This window comes from Nicotiana sylvestris, chromosome 3 (assembly GCF_000393655.2).
Source record: "Nicotiana sylvestris chromosome 3, ASM39365v2, whole genome shotgun sequence".
NCBI classification, from domain to species: Eukaryota; Viridiplantae; Streptophyta; class Magnoliopsida; order Solanales; family Solanaceae; genus Nicotiana; species Nicotiana sylvestris.
This window is the reverse complement of record NC_091059.1, coordinates 74198065-74211884: the sequence shown is the minus strand read 5'-3', so window position 1 is coordinate 74211884 and position 13820 is coordinate 74198065. Positions and strand designations below refer to the sequence as shown.

Sequence of the window (13820 nt, the reverse complement as noted above, 5' to 3'; positions counted from 1 at the left end):
TGGAGATCTCTACGAATGGCCATCTACAACAAGTTGTTCACCACGCAAGTATCACCATCGCTCCATATTTGGCATGCTCGACTTGGTCACCCACAACCTCGTATCACTAAAGCTTGTGTGTCATCTTTTAAACTTCCAGTAGTGAATAATGAGTCTTTCACCTTTTGCAATTCTTGTCTATGTAATAAAAGTCACCGACTACCCTTTGGTGCAAACACTATTTCTAGTACGAAACCATTTGATGTTGTTTACTCTGAAGTTTGGGGTCCCTCTCTATCACACCTCCTTTTTTACCGTTTGAGGGGTATATAAGGGAGTTTTTCCAATTAAAGTGACATTAATCGAAATGAGATTATTTATTATATTTCAAAGTCTCCACTTGGAATAGTTTATTTGGTGCCCAAAGTCACCGGTTTATTTTAAATCCCAAATCGAGGAGAATTTTGACTTTATTTAAAAGTCTGCAAAACCAAAAATTCTATGTAAGGAATTCTGTTAACCTAGGAGAAGGTGTTAGACATTTCCGAGTTCCGTGATTTGAGCACGGTCGCTTAACTATTGATAATTGGCATATTATCTGATTTACTACATGTGTTTAATCCTATTGTGCATTTTAAATTTTGACCGCTTTTAAATATTTATGGAATTATTCTGGAACAAATTACGATTGTTGTACACTTGTTTGTTTGATACACATTGCGGATCGTGTCACAGGAACCGTACCCACGATCTACAACATGTTTAATTTAATAAAGTTATTAGAAGTTGTGGTCGGGTCATATAAATGTACCCCCAGATTTGGAAATTATGTATCATAACTACGATACGGGAAACGTACCCGTAGCTATGATAATTTTATTATAAACGTGCCTAAAGCAAACTAATAATGTTCAAAGTATTTTTATACTAGTTATGATATTAGTGTGAGGGCCATAGATTATGGGATTCATTTATGAATGGCACGCTTCGATTTATTTCAAAAGATTGTACTCAATTAAAGCAAACTACGGATAAGTGTGTTCACTACGTTTATGATTATTGTTAGGAAAAACTAATATGGAAAGGCATTGAACTAAGGATGTGATTTGAGTCCTTAACAAAGGGCGAAAACATGTTTCAATATTCAGTATCTTACTGAATTGAGGAAGGATCAAATCTAAGACATGTGAGACTAAATAACGTAATGGTTGTTAAAAGCTAAGTAAGTGTCAGGTGAATATTTGAGATTGATATAGTTTGATTCCAACAAAATCTCTTGCGATATTTAATTGATCAAATGTATGGGGCTAAAGAATTTATAGGTCCACAATTGCTGAGCACGACAGTGGAGTTTAAAGAGTTGAGATCCGTTTCATATAAATCCAAGTTGAATTAAATGTCCTGACTTCCGTTTGAAGTCTGGCACAATTGCTCAGCACACACATTATCTTTCAAATGTAGCCATCTACTAAACTCATACATATTACATACAAGATATTTAAATTTCCACTCACAGGTGACCGAAAATATGAACTAGAATGAGATAGAATGCTGAATTGAAATTATATACAAGTTTGGGCTATTCATAAAGTTTTTACTATTGTGAAATCACTCATTACAAAACATAATTGATGTGGGGTGACTTTTGAACATTGAAGCTAAGATCAACACTGATCTACTATACCAGAATTTAATCTTTAAAGAGAAAATATCAAACTATTCTATTACAACTTCCAGGTAATTGATAGCCTAATGAACACCTGCCTCTTTTGGACATGATTTATCCATCAAAGCTTGGTCCAACACATGAAACCACCAGTTTCAGCATGATATCAACAACAGAATTTCAGCCCTTAGCTTTTGAACCTGTTGATTTGGCCAACTAGTGGCCAAATCCATAGGTTGTAGCTCATGGTTAGAAAAACAAACCCCAAATGACCTCAAGTAAACACCATATTACTCACCAACACAATAAGAAGGGAAGGAATGACTTCAATAAATAATATTCAGAATCAGGGTTAATATGAAGAACATTTAGCCAAAGAAGCATCTTCAAACAAGGTTACTTTCAAGAGGAAAACTACAAAGCATCAATGTATTAACCAGGCTACTCATACCAGATTACTTCAAGCTTAAACTCACATAATAAAGCCTAATCAGATCCATATCAATGTAAGCTACAACTAACATGAAAAGATACTCATTTTCACATATAATTTGCAGTTTTTGGTCTTATATTACTTAAACAAGCAGTACATGAAGAAGGCTGAAATCAGTACCTTGAAAGAACCGGAAAAACCAGCAATAAAAAAACTAAAATGCTGGCTGAAACTTAAAGATGGAGCACAATAAAAAACCCAAACAACATCAGTCAAGAATCAACCCAGAAACCAAGAAACAACACCCAAACTTCTCAAGAATCAAAGTATTTGAGAAATCAACCAAAAAATCTAACTAGGAATGCTGATGCTTTTTCCAGAATTTTTTTAAGGATTTTTCTTTGTATTATGAAAATTTTTAGGTGCAGTTATGCTCATAAAATCCATGTGAGAATAAGTGAATGCTTTTTTTTATTATATAGAGTGCACAAAGATGACATCAAAATGGAATATTCTAACCTAAATTCTAAAGTGTCAGAACAGTACAACATATTTTGACAGCTGTATGTCCTTTTTTCCACCCAATTTCAGCATTTTTTTTGCTAAGAATGGGGTAGCTGGACAAAGTGCTAGAACCTTCTGATTTTTAGCTTTATGTAAAGCCAATTTTACCCTTCATTTACTAGATATTTCAAACCTAACCAGTCCTGACCCAAATTCTGATTTTAAAGACCCTTATGGAACCTCCTAAACATTGTTTCAAATGTTCTTTTAATTCTAAAATCAGTCTTAAGCTTAAGGGCATTCAGGGTATAAGCCAAACAAATCTAAATCTAATTAATAAATTAAACAGACTCACATAATTAACCTAAAACAAAACTAGATTTAAACAACTAACACATCTAAAAAGTAAACAAACCAAAATTATAATGAAACTTCAAAGAAACTCTAGAAATTAACCTACTCAGTTGGAAAGTTAAATAATTTAATCAACTAATTTTTTTTAACAGCTAACCAAAAATAGTTCGTTAATCAACTTGAGTAAAATTATTTTAATTAACTTAAACTACATACTGAGCATAAAATAAATAAGCATAAGACAGAAATATGAAAGAAATAGGAAAATCATGCTATTTATCAAACCTAAAAGTTAACCCTAATTAAACTAAATTTATGCAATTTGAAATTAAACTTCAAATACTGAAATTCTAGCATACTAAATAGATGCAAATAAACAAGCTAAATAGTCAGGAACAAGAGAAAACCTATGCGGCTAAAAGAAAGAAAGAAGATGAAGGAGATAATCAAAAGAAGAGAGAAAAGAAAAAAAAGAATGGCAAAGGAATTACCAGAACTCGCCTCAAATTTGGACCAGTCAAGAACTCGGACAGGCTTCATCAGGATAAAATGAACTTGGACGACCATTAAACGACTGTTCTCAACAAGAACAGTCGACTAATGGAGGTCTTGGGTTCAAAAAAACCAGAAATTGACGAAATCGAAAAGGGAAAAATCAGGGTTTGGATTTCAGATCCAAAATTCTAGGTGTTTGAGAAATATTTGAGGGAAATGGTTTGGGGATTTGGAAAGGGGAGGGAAAGGTGGTTATAGGGTGTTAATTTGGTGGAGTTTGGAGGTGGTCCGCAACCATGAGGCGATTTCCGGTCGGCGGACCACGGTGGAGACGGTGGGGTTAAAGGGCGGCTAGGGTTAAGGTGATGAGAGAGAGAGAAAAAGAGAAGAGAATAGGGGGGTTTTGGGGTTAGGGGGTCTGTTCGGACAGTTATAAGGGAGGTGGGGTTTAGTTCTGGTCCGTTTGATTAAGAAAGATCAACGGCTAGGATCGCCGTTACTAAAATGGCGTCGTTTTGATTAATGGGGGAACTGGACCGGTTTTACGGGAGTTGGGTTGGGCAAAATGGGCATTGTATTTGGGTTAATTTTGTCCCAATACACTAAGACTAAAATCTAATTCTTTTCCTATTTTCCTTTCTCTTTGTTTTCTTTAATTAATTAAAATCCTAAATTAATTTACAAAATTAAACTAATTATCTAATTATAGTATTTACAAAAATAGTTAATCCTAAATTAATGAAGAGGAAATTAAAATTAAAAGCTAGAATGTAAAAATGAGCATATTTTTGTGATTTTCATTTTGATAAAGCAATTAATTAACCAATTAATCCTAAAAATATGAGCACAAAACCTAATATGCAATGCATGATATTTTTGACATTTTTGGGGCATTCTTTCATGATTTTAACAAAATAAACCTGCACAAAAATGCAAACAATTAATAAAATCCTACAAAACTCCTATAAAATCGCAAATAATTTGGAAAAAATCTTTTTTTTTTAATTTTGTAGGAGTATTTTGAATAGGGGCAAAAATTACATGCTCACAACTGCCCCTCTTTGCTCGGAAACACGAAGAGTTTTTGGGAAAGATAAAATGAGCAACTACAAGCAATTTTTGCCCATTTGAAACTCCATGGGAAGCATTTTTTGGAAAAACTCTGACCGAACCTTGCTTCGGAGGTTGCCTACATATCCTTGGCATTAAAGGAATCAGGTCAGTGTAGTTCGGGAAGTTTTGGTAGCTGGGGACTACCGAGAAACTGTGATTTCACTGCTGTTGCTACTGTTTATGCTTGCTGAGCACCTTATTACACCAAAAATGAAAAATGAAAAGTTAAACTAGCTAAGCCTATCAACTACGAGTTACAAGATTCCTATCTATAAACCTTCTAAATCTTGATCTTGAGTCTTGGCTGGTTCTTCCTGCAGACTCTAATCTAAATCTTGATGCTCGTTAGCTGCAACCGCTGGTTCATTCTTCTTCAGCTTTCGGATCAAGGCGGGACATGCAAAGCTTGTGACTTCAATCATATCTTGAGCAGATCGCATCTTTTCTCCGCTTCTACATTTAGAGTTTCACTTCTTTTCTTATTTTTCTTTTCTTTTATTTGGATTGAGACTTCTTCTTTTGGTCATCTCAAGCCTCGTGCCTTATGGTAAAAACCTATTTAAGTACGAAAACAAACAAACGAACGAAATTTTTCTGCCTAGTCTTAACTAGGAAAATTTCGTGATTTATTGCAATGAAATCTAAACTATTTCTTTATTGAAAGCAATAAAATCAGGATTGTATATCCTTGAGAAAAAGAGATTAGAGAGTGGAGACCCTATATCTAAAATGAAATCAAATGGGGATCGGAGGCCCTAAGTTGAAAAAATTACCAGGTTATGCTGGCATCAATTAGGGAGTGAGACCCTATACTAGAAAAGACTACCAGGTTATGCTGGCAGAGCTATTGGGTTATGCCGAAAAAGTCCTCGGGTTATGCCGGGGAAGTCATCGGGTTATGTTGGAAAGGTTCTCAGGTTATGCCGGGAAAGTCATCGGGCTATATCGGAAAGGTCCTCGGGTTATGCTGGGAAAAGTCCTCGGGTTATGCTGGGAAAAGTCCTCGGGTTATGCTGGGAAAGCCATCTGGTTATGCGGAAAGGTCCTCGGTTTATGCTGGGATAGTAATCGGGTTATGCCGGAAAGGTCCTTGGGTTATGCCAGGAAATTCATCGGGTTATGTCGGAAAGGTCCTTGTGTTATGTCGGGAAAGGTCCTCAGGTTATGCCGGGAAGGTCCTCGGGTTATGCCGGGAAAGCCATCCGGTTATGCCGGAAAGGTCCTCGGGTTATGCCGGGAAAGCCATCGGGTTATGCCGGAAAATCCTCGGGTTATGCCGGGAAAGCCATCAGGTTATGCTGGAAGGTCCTCGGGTTATGCCGGGAAAGTCATCGAGTTATGCCGGAAAGGTCCTCGAGTTATGCTGGAAAAGCCATCGGGTTATGCCGGAAAAGGTCCTCGGGTTATGCCGGGATCAACTAGGGTGTGGGACCCTATACTGGAAAAGACTACCAGGTTATGATGGCAAAGACTAGAGAATGGGACCCTATGTTGGAAGAACGTAGCAAGAGATTAGAGATCCTATGCTACCAGGGTTTTGAATTTTTCTTCTTTTTTATTTATTTCACTTTTCATTTTATTTAGTAGAATGAATGAAGAGTTTTAAAGGGACTTCCCTTTTCGGGTTAACTTTTGCTGCAGAACCGTTTTGGTTTCTGCGTACCTTGCTTTTATTGCATCTGCTTCTTGCAAGGTTGTTTTGGACTGCACCTATTTTCTATTTTTAAATCAAAGAACAATTTGTCAGTTTGAAACGGTGGTTGGTTTTGTGGCCTTGATTGTTTCAATCACTTGATCTAGGTCCAATTCTTTCAGTAAAATCTCCATTGCTCGCTGGCTCTCTGGAAATTGGTTTCATTTCTAAAACCTGGGATCTGGACTTTCTCAAATTCCACACGATGATTGACCCATGTGGGGCTTGGCCTTTTCCATCTTATTTTGCCTTTATAGGCACTTGACTTTGATTTATTTTCTTTTCAAGAGTTTTCGACCCTGGAGCATCGGCCATCATGGCCAGTCGAGGTTGACTTGATGCACCTGCTGAGGCTGGGTGCTTTTTCTTGAATTTTAGCTTTTATCAAACAAAACCCTGTAAAACCAATCTTGCCATCTTTTCTTTGTATTATTTTCGGAGGAGAATTAGACCGAAAGGGATTCAAAAAAAGAAGTAAACAATGGACAGGATAATGAATTTAAACGAGAAGTGCCTCTTTTGGGGAAAAGAAAAAAGGACTTATCTGGAGTGCATGCAGACTTCAATAGACATGACATGCTTCTTGGATTGGATACCCGATCCGTGCAAACCATCCAACTCTCATAAACCCATCATAACTCATACCTAGAAATCGAGAAACCTTGCTAAGACTCTATCAATGCCGATAGTTGTAGGGGATGTCTTTTTCGATCAGTGGTGCCCTTTGCGGGTTTTTGCCAATTGACCTCTCTCATTTTTTTTCTCACCATCGCCTTATAGTGCTGTTTGCGAGTTTTCACTAACTAGACTCTCTCATTTCCAATTTCTCTACTCATTGTTGTCTTACGATGCTCGTGTGTGTTTTTACCAATAAGACTCTCTCATTTTATTTCTCTCATTTGATTGTATCAGATCTAAGTAACCATATTCTCCAATTTTGAACATCTTTACCGATTGATCGGAAGGGCTTGAACGGGACTTGGGGTAAAAAGAGTTTGGATTAAATTACAACTTTGGAACCTTTCAGGAGAACCAACGCCGAACCATTTTAAATTTTGCCCCTATTTCGACTTTTGGGGAAATGTGGATTTTTGTTTTGGTGTGACTGAACCCCAAAGAAAGGTTGCCTACGTATCCTTTCGGAATCAAGTCGAACGTAGTTCAGGGAACTTTGATTTTCACTTTCTTTTTGTTTTTGTTGTTTTTTTTTTGTTTTCTTCTTTTTTACAACATTTTCGGTTTCAAAGATGGTAATCAAAGAAAGGTAACCGACTAATAGGGTTTGCAGAGGGTTAACAGTGTTGGGGTAGTGAAAATGAAAGCCTTCGTCATCCCAATCGGGTAATATCTATACCACATAAGGGTTAAACGTAATACCTTTTGACCGCGTCTGCATTGATAGCTGTTTCAAGGTCATTTCCTTCAATGTCTCCCAATTACAATGCCCCTTTTGGCAACAGTTTTCTTATAATGTACGGACCCTTCCAGTTTGGAGCAAACTTTCCTTTTGCTACCTTGTGATGCGGGAGAATACGCCTCAAAACAAGTTGCCCCACTTCAAAGTTCCTAGGCCGCACTGTCTTATTATAGGCACGAGCCATTCTTTGGTGATACAACTGCCCGTGGCACACAACGGCCAACCGCTTTTCATCAATCAAGGTTAACTATCCTATACGAGTCTTGACCCATTCATTGTCCTCAATCTCAGCTTCAATGATAATTCAAAGAGATAGAATTTCAACTTCTGCGAGTATTACGGCTTCAGTACCATAAACCAATAGATAGGGTGTTGCCCCAACTGATGTGCGCATGGTTGTGCGATATCCCAACAATGCAGAAGGCAACTTTTCATGCCATTGACTAGAACTTTGGATCATTTTCCTAAGGATCTTCTTGATATTTTTGTTTGCTGCTTCAGCAGCACCATTAACTTTGGGCTGATAAGGGGTAGAATTCCGGTGCGTGATCTTAAATTGTTCGCATACCTCCCTCATCAAATGACTGTTCAAATTTGCAGCATTGTCCGTAATGATAGTTTTAGGAATACCAAAATGACAAATAATGTTGGAATGCACGAAGTCCACCACTGCTTTTTTGGTGACGGCTTTGAGAGTGACTGCTTCAACCCACTTTGTGAAATAGTCAATGGCAACTAATATGAATCTGTGCCCGTTTGAAGCTTTCGGCTCGATTGGCCCAATGACATCCATACCCCAAGCAACGAACGGCCACAGTCCCGACATACGATGCAATTCTAAAGGTGGTGCATGAATCAGGTCGCCGTGTACCTGTCACTGATGACACTTTCGGACAAAACTGAAGCAATCCTTTTCCATAGTCATCCAGTAATAACCCGCCCGAAGGATTTTCTTTGCAAGGACGTATCCATTCATATGGGGCCCACACACTCCTGCGTGCACTTCATTCATGATCCTTCCAGCCTCTTGGGCAACCACACATCTTAAAAGGTTCAGATCTGGAGTCCTTTTATACAAGACTTCTCTACTCAAGAAGAAACTACTGGCGAGCCTTCTAATGGTTCTCTTTTGGTCTCCACTAGCTTGTTCGGGATATTCCTTTGTTTTCAAGAATATTTTGATATCATGATACCATGACTGAACATCTGGTTCTATCTCAACTGTATTGCAATAACCATGTCATTCTCGAATTTGTATTTCCAATGGGTCAATGTGGACATTGCCTGGATACAGCAGCATCGAGGCCAAAGTAGCTAATGCATCTGCTAACTCATTGTGAAACCGAGGAATGTACCTGAACTCGATGGATTTGAACCGCTTGCTAAGATCTTCCACATGTTGCTTGTATAGGATAATACTGATATCTTGAGTTTCCCATTCACCCTGAGCTTGTCGAATAATCAAGTTAGAATCTCCCATGATTAATAATTCTTCTATATCCTGATTGATTTCCATGTTCATGCCCATAATGCAGGCTTCATACTTGGTAGTGTTGTTTGTACAGAAAAACCGAAGCCGGGTTGTAGCCGGATAGTGCTGACCAGTGGGCGAAATGAAAATTGCCCCAATCCCAACACCTTTTGCATTCACAGCTCCATTGAAGAATATTTTCCAAGCATTAGTGTCTTCTGGAATTACCTCAACTAAATTTACTTCGTCGTCCGGAAAGTAAGTACTCAAAGGCTGATATTCATCATCAACAGGATTTTCAGCTAGGTGATCTACTAAGGGTTGAGCTTTCATTGCCGTGTGGGTGACATAGACTATGTCAAACTCGGTGAGCAGGATTTGCCATTTCGCTAAAATGGTCCTTCAAATCCTCAAGCAAAGGTCTAAGTTTCCAAGCCCTAGTTCTTCAATTTTTGGCTTAATTTCCATGATTATTTAGGTGAAATTCACATTATAATCGAGTTTTAAGTCCATGAATCTTACCTCCAAGTGATTCCCCTTGTATCACTCTTCAATCCACTTTAAAAAGCTCCAAAAACGACCAATAATGGATGAAATAAACCCCAAAATCGCGGACAAGATGAGTATTTAAACATTCTGCCCAGGCCTTAATTCCTTCTTCACGAACGCGGTCAATGCCTCGCGTTCGCGAAGCACAAAAATGACTTTGACCAAAAATCCTCTTACGCAAACGCGACATGGACATTGCGAATGCGATGGTTCCTTAGACTTACTCTTCGCGAACACACTCCCTCCCTCGTGAACGCGATGAACAACTCAACCTCAAACCCAGTTGACCAATTTCCTCTACGCGAACTCGCTCCCCTTCTTGCGAACGCGCTGCACAAACATCCAGCCCTTCACGAACGCGGAGCCTTCCTTGCCAACGCAAAGGCTAAAATATCTGCCATCTTAACTAGCCCTTCGAGAACACGAGGACCTACTCGCTAACGCGAAGGTCAATATCTCTGCAACACTTCAACAGTTTTTCTGCAATTCGAAACAACATGAAATGGTCCGATTGACCACCCGAAACTCACCCGAGGCCCCCGGGACCTCAACCAAACATGCCAACTTATCCCAAAACCTCATTCAAACTTGTTCCAACTTTCGGAACGCTCAAAACAACATCGAAACACCCAATTCGCATCGAATTCAAGCATAAGAATTCCAAAATCTTCTAAATTACTCTTTTGATCAAAAGCCGAACCAAACCACATTCGAATGACCTGAAATTTTGCACACACATCCCAAATGACACAACGGAACTACTACAACTCTCGGAATTCCATTCCGACCCCTATATCAAAATTTCGCCTACCAATCGGAAATTGCCAAAATATCAACTTCGCCAATTCAAGCCTAAATCTACTCCGAACCTCCAAAACTCATTCCGATCGCGCTCCTAAGTCCCAAATAACCTCCCGAAGCTATCCGAACCATCATAACTCACATCCGAGCCCTCTAACAGATAAGTCAACATCCAATTGACTTTTCCTACTTAAGCTTCCTCAAAAGAGACTAAGTGTCTCAAACTTTACCAAAATCATTCCGGATTTGATCCGACCACCCGATACCACATAACACGGATACACAAAGCATAACGAAGTAGAAATGGGGGAAACAGAGCTATAACTCATGAGATGACTGGCCGGGTCGTCATATCCTCCCCAACTTAAACAAATGTTCGTCCTCGAACGAGTCAAGAAACATTCCTGAAGCCTCAAACTGGTAAGGATATCTGCTCCGCATCTCTCGCTCGGTCCCCCAGGTAGCCTCCTCCACAGGCCGACCTCTCCACTGCACTTTCACTGAAGCTATATCCTTTGACCTCAACTTTCGAACTTGACGACCCAAAATAGCTACTAGCTCCACATCATACGTCAAATCATCATCCAACTTAACCATGGTGAAATCCAAAACATGAGACGGATCCCCAATATACTTCTGGAGCATAGAAACATGAAATACCAGATGCACACTCGACAAGATGGGTGGCAAAGCAAGCTCATAAGCCAACTCCGCAATCCTCCGTAGCACCTCAAAAGGCCCAATGAACCATGGACTCAATTTACATTTCATCCCAAATCTTATAACACCGTTCATGGGCGAAACCTTCAATAAACCTTCTCTCCAACCATGTAGGACACATCCCGAACCTTCCTGTCAGCATAACACTTTTGCCTCGACTGTGCGGTACGAAGCCTCTCCTAAATCACCTTCACCCTTTCTAAAGCATCCTGCACCAAGTCTGTCCCCAATAGCCTAGCCTAACCGGGCTCAAACCAACCAACTGGAGATCTACACCGCCTCCCATACAAAGCCTTATATGGAGCCATCTAAATACTCGACTGGTAGCTGTTGTTATAAGAAAACTCTGCAAGCGGTAGAAACTGGTCCCATGACCCTCCGAAATAAATGACACAAGCACACAACATGTTCTCCAATATCTAAATAGTGCACTCGGACTGCCCGTCCGTCTGAGGGTGAAAAGCTATGCTCAACTCAACCTGAGTACCCAACTCTCGCTGCACAGACCTCCAAAGCTGCGATGTAAACTGAGTGCCCCTATCTGAAATGATGGAAATTGGGACGCCATGCAAAAGAACAATCTCCCGGATATAGATCTCTGCCAAACGCTCTAAAGAATAGGTAGTACACACAGGAATAAAGTGCGCGGACTTGGTTAGCCGATCCATAATCACCCAAATAGCATCGAACTTCCTCAAGGTCCGTGGAAGTCCAACAACAAAGTCCATAGTGATCCTCTCCCACTTCCACTCTGGAATATCCATCCGCTGAAGCAAGCCACCCGGTCATTGATGCTCGTATTTCACCTGCTGACAATTGAGACACCGAGCTACAAATCCCACAATGTCTTTCTTCATTCTCCTCCACCAATAGTGCTGCCTCAAATCCTGATACATCTTCGCAACACCTAGATGAATGGAATACCGCAAGCTATGTGCCTCATCCAGAATCAACTCCAGAAGCCCATCCACATTGTGCACACAAATCCGGCCCTGCATCCTCAACACCCCATCATCACCAATGGTCACATCTCTGGCATCATCGTGCTAAACTCTGTCCTTAAGGATAAGAAAATGTGGATCATCATACTAGCACTCTCTGATGCGATCATATAAGGAAGACCGAGAAACCACACAAGCCAAACCCGACTGGCCTCCGAGATATCTAACCTCACGAATCGATTGGCCAAGGACTGAACATCAACTACAAGAGGTCTCTCCCCAATTGGAATATATGCCAAACTCCGCATACTCACTACCTTTCGGCTCAATGCATCGGCCACCACATTGGCCTTTCCTAGATGGTACAATATAGTGATATCATAATCCTTAAGCAACTCCAACCATCCCTGATACCTCAAATTAAGATCCTTCTGTTTGAACAAGTGCTGGAGGCTACGATGATCAGTAAACACCTAATAAGACACACCATACAAGTAATGTCTCCAAATCTTCAACGTGTGAACTATGGCAGCCAACTCTAAATCATGAAATGGGTAGTTCTTCTCATGGGGATTCAACTGACGAGAAGCATAAGCAATAGCTCTACCCTCCTACATCAAAACATAACCAATACCAACTCTCGAAGCATCACAATACATGGTATATGAACTTGAGCTGATGGCAGAACCAACACTAGAGCTATGGTCAAGGCTGTCTTGAGCTTCTGAAAGCCCTCCTCACACTCGTCCGACCATACAAACAAAGCATCCTTCTTAGTTAACTTGGTCTAGGGCGATGCGATAGAAGATAATCCCTGAACAAAATGGCGATAATAACCCGCCAAACCAAGAAAACTGAGAATCTCTATGGCCGAGGACGGTCTGGGCCAACTCTGAACCGCCTCTGTCTTCTTTGGATCAACCTAAATACCCTCGCTGGACACCACTTTCCCTAATAAAGCCACTGAACTGAGCCAAAACTCACACTTGGAGAATTTTGCATAAAGCTTCTCCTCTCTCAATCTCTGCAACACAACTCTCAAATGCTCCGTGTGCTCCTCCTGACTACACGAATACACCAAAATATCATCAATGAAGACTATGATAAACGAGTCAAGATAAGGCCGAAACACACTGTTCATCAAATGCATGAATGCTACTGGGGCGTTGGTCAGCCCAAAAGACATCACCAAGAACTCATAATGACTATATCGGGTCCTAAAAGCTATTTTAAGAATATCCAAGTCCCTAATCTTCAATTGGTGATAACTTGAACGGAGATCATTCTTGGAGAACACTCTCGCTCCCTGAAGTTGGTCGAATAAATCATCAATGCGAGGCAAATGGTACTTGTTCTTAATAGTTACCTTGTTTAATTGCCTATAATCAATTCACATCCGTATAGTGCCATCCTTCTTCTTCAAAAATAGAATCGGCACACCCCAAGGTGACACACTATGCCGAATGAACCTTTATCAAGGAGTTCCTGAAGTTGCTCCTTTAATTCCTTCAACTACACTGGTGCCATACGATACGGCAGAATAGAAATGGGCTGAGTGCCCGGCACCAAGTCAATACCAAAATCAATATCCCTATCCGGTGGCATGCCCGACAGGTTTGTAGGCAGCATATCGAGAAGATCCCTCACAACTGAAACAGAATCAATACTGGTAGTCTCAGCACTG

The 13820-nt window shown here is 40.1% G+C and overlaps 1 protein-coding gene across 1 annotated transcript; it reads right to left on the bottom strand.

Moving 5' to 3' along the window:
• Positions 1-8894: 8894 nt before the first annotated feature.
• Positions 8895-9458, bottom strand: LOC138887534 (uncharacterized). The gene has a single exon (XM_070169294.1). It carries the CDS (start codon positions 9456-9458, stop codon positions 8895-8897), a length of 564 nt encoding a protein of 187 aa, XP_070025395.1.
• Between the last annotated feature and the right edge of the window lie 4362 nt (positions 9459-13820).

Excerpts from the sequence above, each read along its gene's own strand:
- LOC138887534 (XM_070169294.1), bottom strand. The coding sequence starts at position 9,458 with ATGAAAGCTCAACCCTTAGTAGATCACCTAGCTGAAAATCCTGTTGAT.